This window comes from Lacerta agilis, chromosome 11 (assembly GCF_009819535.1).
Source record: "Lacerta agilis isolate rLacAgi1 chromosome 11, rLacAgi1.pri, whole genome shotgun sequence".
NCBI classification, from domain to species: domain Eukaryota; kingdom Metazoa; phylum Chordata; class Lepidosauria; order Squamata; family Lacertidae; genus Lacerta; species Lacerta agilis.
The window spans coordinates 30,281,312-30,294,580 of record NC_046322.1 but is presented as its reverse complement, the minus strand read 5'-3'; the positions used below and the strand labels follow the sequence as shown (position 1 = coordinate 30,294,580).

General features: G+C 41.7%; 1 protein-coding gene across 8 annotated transcripts in view; it reads left to right on the top strand.

Moving 5' to 3' along the window:
- Positions 1-13,269, top strand: part of SSBP2 (single stranded DNA binding protein 2) — a 115,064-nt gene that overhangs the window by 29,840 nt on the left and 71,955 nt on the right. For 7 of the 8 annotated variants that reach the window (XM_033164696.1, XM_033164700.1, XM_033164704.1 and 4 more), the window contains exons 2-4: positions 8,156-8,228; positions 10,606-10,667; positions 12,048-12,132. In XM_033164696.1, coding sequence (XP_033020587.1) covers positions 8,156-8,228; positions 10,606-10,667; positions 12,048-12,132 — 220 coding nt within the window. Of the gene's footprint in view, positions 1-6,552; positions 6,612-8,155; positions 8,229-10,605; positions 10,668-12,047; positions 12,133-13,269 lie in introns of those variants that run through there. The other variant, XM_033164698.1, reaches the window with a different exon arrangement.

Genomic DNA, 13,269 nt, shown 5'->3' with positions numbered 1-13,269 from the left:
CAATAAGAATTTCAGCATGATTGATTATGCTCATTAATTTCAATGGGTCTACTCAGAGTCAAATTAGCTATATATTAATATATACCCAAACTGCAGTCCCACTGATGTTGTTTGATCAACCTGCACATTGTGTTTGCTTGATAACTCAGAAAAGGGGGAGGGGAGCCTTTTGTGTTGTAGCCAGTGGTGATTGTTGGCTCTGGATAAATGTAGGTTACTCTCCTGCTCGCCTCTAGAGACCTGCCTAAGGAAGTAGTAGGCTCTTTATTCTTTTATGTTGTGTCTATTCTTGCTCGCTCCTCCCAATCATGTTATGTAAGCATGCCAAACTATTATTTATTCTGTCCCCCCCCCCAATACAATTTATATACTGCTTGATTGTAAAGGGGAGGCGGGAAGGCTCAAAGACTACATTCCCCCAGTATCAAATCCCCTGGCAGGGTGAGGGGAGCGATAGAAGAGGAAGGAAGATGAAGCATGAGAGCCAAAGGGGAATGGGTTACTTGCTTCTCACTTGCACACCTGCAAAGCATGGAGGAGGGAACAGGCAACTGACATGCCTGATTTATCAGCCTGTTAATTGGGCAAGTTAAGAGTTTGTAGGTGTGAAAGTGACTTCCTCTAAAGCAAGGGTCAGCAAACTTTTTCAGCAGGGGGCCGATCTACTGTCCCTTAAACCTGGTGGGGGGGGGGGCAGACTATATTTTTTTGGGGGGGAGGGGAGGAACGAATTCCTATGCCCCAAAAATAACCCAGAGACGCATTTGAAATAAAAACACACATTCTACTCATGTAAAAACACGCTGATTCCTGGACCGTCTCTGGGCTGGATTTAGAAGGTGATTGACCTTAGTTTGCCTACCCATGCTAAAGCACATACCAATATAGTTCAGTTGAATTGGTACTGAACCAAGGGATGTGGTATATCTATGTGTGTTATAAGCTTGGTGGTGATACCTAGTCAGAGGGGAAGGAGAAATAGGACCAGGGTGCAGAATTGGATCCTGGGGAGGAGCTTGAAGCTGCTGATCTAGAAGCATCCTAATGGATTGTCTGGGGAGAGTCCTGCCTTAGATGCCCCAGCCACCATATCAGAGCCACCTGACTTGACAATGGCACCGCATCCTGTCACTGAAGTGCTCCCCGCTCCCGGGAAGGCACCTGAGGCTAGATTGGAAAGTGAGCTGGCCAGGTCAACTCTGCCTCCATCATAAACAACTGCAGTTTTCAGATCCTCGTGACTTCTTTTTTTAGAAATACAGAGCATCCTCAGTATTTCTTATCCCCTTATTTGATGATGCTGTAACCTATTTAATTTTAATTTATGGCACTATTAACTAAAGTGGTTTATCCTTTGTTAGTGTTTGAAGCTCTTTGGTATCCTTCCCAGTGTTGGCTTGAGTGCACTAGCAATATCCTTTATCAGAGTCAGTTTTCAGGCTGGATTCATCAGCATCCCATGTCCTTATTTGTATTCACAGCCTTAGGTATGTATGTTGCTCTTCCTGGCTTTCAGTTAATGCCTCTTATTTAATGTTGCCTGATGAGCATCTCTTATTCAGTAAATCAGTCCTTGAAAATATATTTGTATTGTAGTATTTTTAGGTATTGAATAACAGAGAGACCCGAATCACCAAAGTTTTATCCCTCTTTAAAAACTGCATGAAACTGTGTCTTTGTTTTGTGAGAACAAAATTTAAAGCTGAAGGAGGCAAGAAGAAATGCACAAACTTAGCAAGATTCTAGTAGCTGTATAGCTGGAAAAACTAGTTTTGTTTTGTTTTTTGAATAATTGCATCAACCATCTGCTCTCATACTGCTAGGTAGTCTGTAGTTTCATAAATGATTGGAAAGCCCATTGGGATTGATAAGCCGCTATGGGGCACTGTTGTGATGAAATAAACTAATAAATAATAGGTGGAGCCAGAGTCAATGACAGGTGAGGTCACTAATTTTAGGTTTGTCGGATCTGCACCTTGAATTAGACAGGTTGGTGGTGGGGCCATTTGAGATCAGACTGAGGTTGAAATGGCAGTGCCCCTTTTACCCAAATACACCACCCAGACTCCACTACTGGAAATAATAAAAAGTAGATAGCTGAAAGACCATGCTTTTCACACTTGACTTAAGTAAATGCTAGTTTGTACAAAGAACTCCCGCAGCAAATGCTTAAAATGGAAATGCCTTGATAGCTGCCTTGAAATGCTTTGCTATCAGTAGGTGAACTTGTTAAAACACTTGCTAGCATAAGCGGATGTACCGGTAATTAATTCATATTTGTTGGTCTGCAAGTCTATGTGTAGATCTGCATTTTTAAAAAACAACAAGAACAAGAACGTATTTGTGGACACGAAGTTACTTTTGTATATAATCAATAACTTCATATACCAGTATTCAGCATTGTGCTATTTCAAATTTTCCATCTGCGCAAGCCATCAGCTTGACAGGTGGATTGATCTCCCTCCTCTTTTGTGCTGTTCTGTGGGTTCTCCTGATACCCCCAGAACCAATTTTGGGGGCTTAGGAAGAGAAAATGCCCTTTTGCTCCTTACAGAGGGCTTCCATTAGGTTGAGCCTGCCCTTTAAAATGGATAAAACCAGAAGCTTAAAATATTTTGTAGCTTAACATTTTGGAACTTTTTGCCAGGGAAGGAGGAACTTTTTAACCTTTCCTTGCCCAGAAATCTCTCCCCTGTCCTGCAATACCTTTTCACCCTGGTTCTTCTGATTGCTGTAAAAATCAGCAGAAATACTTTTTACTTTTAGTCTTTTTCCTCCCAGATCATTCTTAATAGGGTAACGATTGTGTGTGACTTTTATTTTGCTACTTTAACTTTAACTGCTCATCATTTCACCAGGCAAGAACTTTTGTTTTGCTTTTCCCCTGTGACACTTTAAATAAATAAAAAAAAGCTAAAACTGTGTTGGTATTTTCTTTTATCAGCCTAGGAAGCAACAATGCTTGTCAAGTGCCACCCTTGTGTGGTCTTTTAAATTCCATTTTAGCCCTATAATGTATGTTACCTGTCTGCAGTTTACCCTCTGACTACAATTCAGTTACTTCATTCCATGACAAGTTAAGACGTGCACCGCCATGTTAAAGGAAAAACAGATTCCGTGATATCTGCCAAGAAGTAGTGAATAGGGATAAATTACATTCTGCCAAGGAAAGATGTCAACTTTTTCATCAGGCCTAATTTACTTTTGTAGATTCTTCCTTACTCATTCAAAGTGGCTATGTAGAATAAAGTAAGCTAAGCTACTTGGGTCCCACACATCAAGCAGGCCACACACTGGATTTGATCTTTGGTGCTGGCATAGATGTGATCATGCTCCCCTCTGTGGAAGTGCCATGGTCTGATCACTACGCTCTGAGAGCCAAGATTGACTTTCCGCTCCTCCCCTGCTCGGGTGGCGAGCCTATTTTGGCTCGCCCGCGAAGGCTGATGGATCCAGATAGATTCTGTCAGGCTTTGCGGGACCCTGCTCCCCCTGGCGACTCATTAGATGACCTTGTCAAAGACTGGAATAACCGACTCTTGACGGCCATTGATGAGATCGCACCTAAGCGCCCTCTGCGACCCCGCCGAAACCGGACCCCTTGGTTTACTGAGGAGCTCCGGAAAATGAAGCGGGAGCTCAGACGGCTAGAGCGAGTATGGCGGCGTGCTCGCGACGGAGCCTCAAGAACATCTTATAGGATGCTTATGAAAACCTATGAGATGGCAATGAAGGCGGCAAAGAAGTCTTACTTCTCAGCTTCCATTGCATCTGCTAGCTCTCGCCCAGCACAACTCTTTAGAATAATTAGGTCTTTAACAACCCTAGAGGGACAACCAAATTTAAATACAAATTCGACTCATAGCTGTGAGGCATTTGCGAGCTTTTTTGCGGAGAAAGTCTTGCTGCTCCGCCGTGACCTCCCTGCCAATTTGGATACAATAATGGACTGTCCTCGGGTCCAGTATTGGACCACTTTGATCGGATACTCCCTGCCGATGTAGACAGATTCCTCCAAGCTGGAAGGCCCACCACTTGCCCCCTTGACCCGTGCCCGTCTTGGCTGATTAGAGCGTGTCCAGACGAGGTACGGGCCCCTCTGGGTGAGATCATAAATTTGTCCCTTGGCACGGGGACTTTCCCACAGGAATTGAAGGAGGCAGTGGTGCGTCCGCTCTTAAAGAAAACATCCTTAGATCCTTTAGATCTATCCAATTACCGCCCAGTTTCGAATCTTCCGTACCTGGGTAAGGTAATTGAGAGAGCGGTTGCTGAACAGCTTGGCGGATTTCTGGATGAAACATTGGCTCTGGATCCGTTTCAGTCCGGCTTCCGCCCTGGTTATGGGACCGAGACAGCTTTGGTGGCGCTAACAGATGATCTCCGTAGACAGCTGGATCGAGGCGGTTCGGGCCTGCTGATTCTTTTAGATTTGTCAGCAGCCTTCGATATGGTCGACCACGATCTTTTAGACCACCGCCTTGCCGACGTGGGGATTCAGGGCACAGTCCGACAATGGCTGAGCTCCTTTATCTCAGGTCGGGGACAGAGAGTGGTGCTAGGGAGGGAGTTGTCGCCACGACACTCCTTGGTGTGTGGAGTTCCGCAGGGCACAATCCTTTCCCCGATGCTTTTTAATATCTTTATGCGCCCTCTTGCCCAGATTGTCCGGAGTTTCGGGCTGGGCTGTCATCAATATGCTGATGACACCCAGCTTTATCTGTTGATGGACGGCCGCCCTGACTCGGTCCCAGACACACTGGCCAGGTGCTTGGAGGCTGTGGCTGCATGGATGCGTGGGAGCCGGTTGAAGTTAAACCCTTCGAAGACAGAGGTCCTCTGGCTGGGTCGGGACGACATGGGGTTGGGAGGCCAACTCCCATCTCTTGCGGGGGCCCAACTAGTGCCAGCGCCTTCTGTCAAGAGTCTGGGTGTAACCTTTGATGCCTCTCTTTCTATGGAGGCACAGGTTGCAACCACAGCAAAGGTGGCATTTTTCCATCTCCGCCGTATTAAACAGTTGGCCCCCTACCTCTCTCGCCCTGATCTGGCCACAGTGATCCATGCGACGGTCATCTCCAGACTTGATTATTGTAACTCGCTCTACGCGGGGCTGCCCCTAAAACTGACCCAGAAACTCCAGCGGGTGCAGAATTCCGCGGCGAGGCTCCTTACCGGGTCTTTGCCGCGGGACCACATTCATCCAGTGCTTTACCAGCTGCACTGGCTCCCGGTGGAGTACAGGATCAGGTTTAAGGTGCTGGTTTTGACCTTTAAAGCCCTATGCGGTTTAGGACCCTTGTATTTAAGGGACCGCCTCTCCTGGTATGTCCCATGTAGGACCTTAAGGTCCTCAAATAATAACCTTTTGGAGGTCCCGAGCAACAAAGACGTTAGGTTGGCCTCAACTAGGGCCAGGGCCTTCTCAATATTGGCCCCGACTTGGTGGAACAGCCTATCACAAGAGACCAGGGCCCTGCGGGATTTGGCATCTTTCCGCAGGGCCTGCAAGACGGAGCTGTTCCACCTGGCCTTTGGGTTGGTTTCTGTTTAATATTTACGCTTCATCTTTTATTGGTGGGATATTTTTGAGATTGAGACCTGCAGTTTTAATTGAATTTTTAAATTTGTATTTTAATCTGTTATTTTAAATTGATCGTTTTTATGTTTTCTTGCTGTGATTTTAATTGATGTTAGCCGCCCTGAGCCCGGTTTTCTGGCTGGGAAGGGCGGGGTATAAATAAAATTATTATTATTATTATTATTATTATTATTACATCTATTAGGATCAGAGATCTTGTTTCATAGCAATTCCTTCCCCCCCCCCCCCGATGGAAAAGAGTATGCAATTTGTAATAATCTGCTCGACATACAGTCAACCCCCCAATTTATGCACATTTAACTTGCACGATCTCAGCTTTACGTGCTTGGTGGCTGACCAGCTGAAATTGCACAAATTAAGCGCTCACAAGGTGGAGAGCTTTAAAGTTCTTTCCATGTCAAGTTTTCTCAGTGCAGAAAGAGCTTTTAAGCTCTCCACCTTGCTTTCTAGGCTCTGGTACACTCTCATGAGATCTTGAATGGCCCCATGAGAACTTGTTATAGCCTCCCAGAGCCCAGCAAGCAAGGCAGAAAGCTCAAAAGCTATCTGATTTGCATGGGGGGCAAGGCTTGCTGAGTGAGCTGACTTAAGAAAGGTAGGATGCTTACGTGGCGGGGATGGTTCTGTGGTTGTTTTGACTATATTTGATTTAGGTTTTACACGCAATCCCTGGAACACAGCCCCCACACAGAAGTTGCAAATTGACTGTATTATAACTTAAACTAGAATACTGCAACAAAATAGAAAATTCTTTCCAGTAGCACCTTAGAGACCAACTGAGTTTGTTCTTGGTATGAGCTTTCGTGTGCATGCACACTTCTGCACACGAAAGCTCATACCAAGAACAAACTCAGTTGGTCTCTAAGGTGCTACTGGAAAGAATTTTCTATTTTGTTTCGACTATGGCAGACCAACACGGCTACCCACCTGTAACTAGAATACTGCATACTTTAGTGTAAATACTTGGACATACATTCTTCTGAAATCTGTACCACATGATGTACAGATGGTAAATAACTCATATAGTTGTTAGTTGATGGAAGAAGATTAATCCACCCTCTATCAGTGAGTGATGTATAAGAATATGGCTAATATGGACAAACTCAAAATTGTGATAAAAGCTAGAGAGGGGAAAAAATAAAATGATCAATTTATACAGAAATGGAGCATGTTCATTTGTTAATGGAATGCTAGGATTCAGGATCAACAATATTCTTTGTTGATTAGCCACAATTTCTTTTATTCATTCTATTTTACGTAACTCGGTTTACTGATACGAATGGCTATGGTTATGATTATTCTGCTATCACATTATATACCTTACTTCATGCTATTTATTTTTCCTGTTTGTTGACTGCAAAATTGTAAAAATTATTATAGTGCATTGTGGGGTTGTAAACTTTATTACTTTTTGAAGAAAAAAAAATCAATGGAGCCTACTTCAGAATGAACATGCTTAGGATTAATGAACAGCACACAAAATTGCCTTTATACCCGACAACTTGGTTCAGATGTAGTGGTAGACTATGGTTTGTTCTAACAAACAGGAGACTTGGACTCATGCATGAGGAAATATTATAAAGATTTAATTCTTGTTGGTTCTAAACTGCAGTTTCCTGTTTTGTCTGATTTTGGGAAACTCTGGCTTGAACATAAGGGCCACTTATTTTTGGATGACAGTGAGCACCGATTGTAACCTGGTGTGACTGCAGTCTGAGCCCAGGGCAAACTTGTGGTCCTGGACAATAGGTTGGGAGATGACATTCCATCCTCCTTCGACCATGGCAGGTTGCTGGGAGGCTTGTAATCAGATGGACCTACAGGTATTAGCTTAGAGCAAAATCCAGGACTGAAACCTTTTATTCTTGTGTTGCAAGTGAATCTGAGGCTCATGCCAGCTTGTATTTCTAACACTTGGTTTTGTATGAACTCTGCCACTGAGCCAAATCAGCAGACCCACTACTGTGTACTTTGGTTAAGCTTTTAAGTAGGGAACCAAGGAGGTGCAACATAGTTTTATTTTGTGGGCTGATGCTACTATGTGAGAGAACTCTGCTCACACTATATATACTGAACAAGAGAGCAGGTTGGTTACCGGTAGTTCTGAATAACTCTGGGTTGTTCATGTTGCAAGCTGAAACACGGAGTGAAAAGTGTTAAAAATTCAGAAGATTTAATGTTTAGGCATTTTGTTTAGCAATGTTCAGTACTGGTATAATTATAGATGCATTGTATTGTTTACTGTAAGCATAGCGTGTGTGGATAAATATAGATTAATAGTAGCTGAACTGTTATGAGCTGACTGGGCATATGTCCAAGATAATAAAATATTGACAGACTCAGTTTTTTGTATAGTAACATTTTTAACTTTGCTGTGATGGTGCTCACATATATAGTTGGGAAAAGTTGGAAATGTAGATCAAGCAAAACTGACTACTTTTTAGTTCATTTTCTTTTTCTGATTTAATGCATCATTCTGTCTAGAAAGTTGTGCATGATCTTGCAGTTTAGAGTTTTGTTTCAATAGTGAATATTGTTGTTTTTCCCTTTCAGGTTAGCACTGTATGTATATGAATATCTGCTCCATGTAGGAGCACAAAAATCAGCGCAGACATTTTTATCAGAGGTATGTTTCCTATCATTTTCATGTCTTCCAGAATTCTAGATAGCCACTTTCACTTGATGGATAGGATTCAGGCTAGTCTTGTGAATTCAGTGTACAGTATTATGAGCTGTCATTTTGTCCACTTATATGAGATCCGGTGTGTACTCCTTCACTCTTTAAGGACAACTAACATGAAGGTGAGAGTGAAAGAGTACATACATGCAGCAGCCACAGTTATTTTTCTTCAGCTGGAAAAAAGCAGCTGTGTGCGGTTGTTGCTTGCTTCTGTTCCCTCTTACTTGGTACTAGGACCATTTCCTGGAGGCAAGCTTTACTTGCCACAGGTGATCGCTTATTTAAATGAGTTGGTTTGAAGCAAAAAAGATTTTTTTAAAAAAGGATTCAAGTATTGTATAGCCACATTAACAACTAGATAAGATTTTCCTGTGCTTTTCTTGCTATGCTCTCAGTAGCATAAACTTCACAGTATTGTAAATTGCTTCAAGACTTTTTGAAGAGAGAAGCAATGTATACATTTATAAAATTTCAGCTTTTGAAGGAAATGGCTACCTGCGTCTGTTCATAAAATTCATGAATAACACAAGTAACACAACAGAATAACACAGGTTTTCAACATGAATATCTGTGCATATGAGTCAACTCATTATGCTGTTCTGTATTGGAGTGGTCCATTTATTTCTATGAATATTTTCTTTTTCCTCTGGAGTCCCTGCTGGGAGTAAACAAATGTGTCTGTTTCAGTTTCTCACTTTTTCAGCCATCAGTTCAGTTTGTTCCATTTCAGTATCAGTTGGCAATTAAAAAAATATCCACATGAAAATGTTAAAACATTTTGTGTATGCTTCTCTTAATATACACATATATGAATGGAATTTTCTCTAATATAGTGCATTTCCTTAGGTATATTATGGAAATTATGTACAAGTCTTGGGTTGGAAAGCTGCATCACAAAATTAAGAGAAGTGTAAATTTTGAAGGATAGCAGCACTTTGGCTCATGTAAAGGTAAAGGGACCCCTGACCGTTAGGTCCAGTTGCGGACGACTCTGGGGTTACGGCGCTCATCTTGCTTTGCTGGCCGACGGAGCTGGCATACAGCTTCTGGGTCATGTGGCCAGCATGACTAAGCCACTTCTGGTGAACCAGTGCAGTGCACGGAAATGCCGTTAACCTTCCTGCCAGAGCGGTACCTATTTATATACTTTCATTTTGACGTGCTTTCGAACTGCTAGGTTGGCAGGAGCAGGGACCGAGCAACGGAAGCTCACCCCGTCGCGGGGATTCGAACCGCCAACCTTCTGATTGGCAAACCCTAGGCTCTGTGGTTTAGACCACAGCGCCACCCACTTCCCTTTTGGCTCATGTATTGGAGTGCAAATTTCATGTACCTGATATTTGATATCATTGGCCATTGAGAACAATAGACCTTTTGTAGGTGTCTGTTTTGGCACCTTTCAGTAAACTTTTAGAAAAATTATCCATAGTAGTTATGGCTGTCAGCTGATTCATCTTTCAATCCATTAATTACCGTAAACTTGAATTTTATTAAAACATTGAATATAGATGTTATTTTAAGGATAATGGAGAATGTTGTGTTGTTGTTTTTTGTAAGGTGAATATTTAGGCCACATCTTTCAATATTTTCTTTTCAGTAATGCGGCTATCCAGCATAGCAGACAGAAAAATACACTATAGAGCAGCAATGGTTTCAATAAATTATCCCAAAACACCAATACCATGAAAGAGACAAATTGGCATTGAGTTTAAGCTAGGAACCGTGAACTTCAGCATGTGGATCTTTTTGCTAGAAGAAAAATGTATCTGCTTCCAGTCAGAAGGGAAATAGACCTTTTTAACTAATATGTACCACAGTAAGAGGAAAGGTGGCTAATCTGTGTGATCAGCAGGATGTTGTTATTTCCGGTTTTGGCTTTCCTCATTCATTTTGTGGTTCAGATGAGATTTGGTCTTTAATTCAAGCTTCATGTGACTGATAATGACTAGCATGGAGAAGATGGGTAGATAGGTTATTGAGAATCTCTTTTTCTTGCAGTGTCATTGATCACCAGTAGGTACAAAACAAACAAAAGGAAATACAGTAGTGTTTTATACAATGCATAATAGTGCCTTAAGATCACCTGAAGGGGCGCATTGTGCTTCCACAAAGAAGAGGGCCTTTTCTGCAGTGATGCCCTGCAGTTGTGCCCCTAAGGAGGCACAACTGATGCCAGCATTACAGTATAAGCTTTTTGACACCAGGTGAAGACCAGCCTATTTGTCTCAGAATTTTTGATTAATTAGGGGAATTTTGCAGTATTCTGTTGTTTATATTTTGTCTAGATGAAAAAATTTCTAATCACTATTTATGCTGGTTTTAGATAAGATGGGAAAAAAATATCACATTGGGCGAGCCCCCAGGATTCTTACACTCTTGGTGGTGGTAAGTATTTCAAGCTTTTAAAAAGACTACTTTGTTTGTTTTGTGTTTATTAAAGTGTTAGTGTACAAAATCTTATTTTTATTAAAAAATAACTAGAATCTACCGTTAATCCCTTGGTTTCTTTTTTGGAAAGACTAATGTTCAGGTTTTCCAATATGGTGTCTCTTTCACTGGGTTTCCCCATCCAAACCCCCAAGCTAGGAAAAAAAAGCACATTTACTTGGTTGCTAGTTGTTTGTAAACTTCTGAAGTCCAAGGGTAACTTGCAGAGTGTTTTTTTCTTACTGGGAGGTGGAGGAAGGCCCCTGTAGCTGCTGGTTCTCTGTCTGCTGGCTGGGCTTGGGTAGGTCTCCCCCTTGCCATGATGTTCTCCCTGGAAGGCAGGGGGAGCAACTTCCAAGACAGGTCCATGCAGCGGCCTGGAGTGGGGGGACAGGCAGCTGGATACACTTGCCCTGAGCCTCGGAAGGCTAGGCTGGCTCCGGGGCTCACCTGGGACTGGCTGCTTTTTTGTTTTTGTTTTTAACTTTATTTTAGCAAGACTCCCGCCCCAGGCCTGATGAGCTCTGCATGGGCTTGCTCCCAGAGGCCTTGGTCCTGTTACTGATGGCAGCGATCAGACTGTGTTTCCTTTAACTCTGCAGAATTTAAAATAATTGCATGCATTTGTATATGTTAGCTTGGTTTTCATAGTCCTCTTTTTATTTTTTAAATAAACATATAATTTTTAATGTTTACAATCTGTAATATTTACAATGTAAATAAACATTGGAGTAAAGTAATAGATTTTTTTTTATCCCTCCTGCTCCGCCAGCTCACTGTTCTCCTTTTCTGTCCCTTATATGAAAGTTTTGCAAGAGAATACATGCTGCACCCTGGAGGTTCAGGCTGGAAAATTGTTCATGATCTTTTAAATGTATTTAAAGCTTTTTTTCTGATGTTGTTTTAAGCTCTGGATTGATTGTTTGCTTTTAGAATAGGCGCTCCTAAAAAAAGCAGCAAAAACAACTTCACTAGTTACGGTAGATTTTCTTGTTATCCACAAGAGTTCTGAAATCTTTTCTTCATGCTTGAATCACAAAATATATAATTTGGATATTCTTCATACAGCACACCAAAATAATAAGTAAAATGTACTGTATACATGTTGTTTAGTCTGTGTAATAGCCAGTAGTCTTTGGTGTTCTTAAGTTTGCAGAACTTCAGCAGTTTGTAATGCCAAAATGCTGATGCTGCACAAAACATAGCCGGAAAGCATGAAGAGAGATGGTAATCAGTACTGTAATTACCATAATAATTTGTGCATATGTTTGGGATCATACACCTGAAATACATGTAAAGTGTTACCATGCTTTTTTTGTGTGTGTCCCCCATTTTTAGTGTGTTTTGGGATCTCTACTGCGCAGCTCCAGAAAGACGTGAAACATGTGAACACTCAAGTGAAGCTAAAGCCTTTCATGACTATGTAAGTTTTATGCTTATTGACTCTGTTTTGCCTGTTGGCTTGTTCACAGGTAGAATCTGCAATGTATGTGGCACTTTCCCAGCATTTAGGAGAGTTTTCTTTTGCCAAGTTCTTCAGTTCCTGTGATACATAGAGGAAGGGAAACGTACCGTTGCTGTGAAAGAGTTTATTTTATGTAGGTTAGCAAGGGTTTATCCTTACAAAAACCTTCCAGATATCAGCCCTATGGTTGAAGTCAAAGTGGTCATACCTTCTTATATTGGATAAGTTTGGCATCGGAATAGTGGGAAGCGTAAGCAAGAGCAGATCTATAGGCAAGAGCAAAATTATCTAAGGCTATAAATTATTAACCAACATCACTGTTGTCTGAAGGTACCGGGTAGCTAACGAGGAAAAAACAGTTTATGGGGGAAACCCAAAAGCAATAAATAGAAGCATATGCAAATCTGTTAGTGGTCTACTTATGCAAGCTTTAAGAAATGGTTTGGGTGCTACTAGCTAGCGACTTGAGCATAGTTTTTAAATGGATGTTTTTAAATGGATGGATGCTAGTAAACAGATCTTTAGCACAAGACTTCCCCAAGATATTGCCTCCTAGCTTTAAGATGATGCTGTTGGGTGATTCCTTTATCTTAGACTTGGTGGTAGTCTAGAATACATTATTAAAGTAAAATATCATTATTTTGATAGTTGTGGTTGTAAGCAAGTATGCTTAGGCTTTTATTTATCTCTGAAAATGTCATTGTCATGTTGTAAATTGGTTTCAGCTGTGATAATGCGTAGAAAATATAAATACTGACTTGATATAGTTTATATGTTCAAAGTTGGAGGATTTGATTGGTAAAAGGATTAGTTAATTGTATAAACTAAATACTAATTCACAAAACTAATTTTTTCATGCCTTGTACTCCCTCTTCTCTTCTCTGCTTCCTGTACTAGCCATGGTAATAGCCACTTTCAGATGGCACGCTTAACTATAGTGCAGTGGCAGACTTTGGGCTTTCAAATTCAGCAGTGCCCCATATGATTCCAAAATTTGGTGCCCCCCCCCACCTCTTGCACTTCATTCTAAGTGACTGTTGCGGTGCCAAACCATTCTTGGTTCGGCTCCCCATGCAGGTAAATGGCTTGCACTCC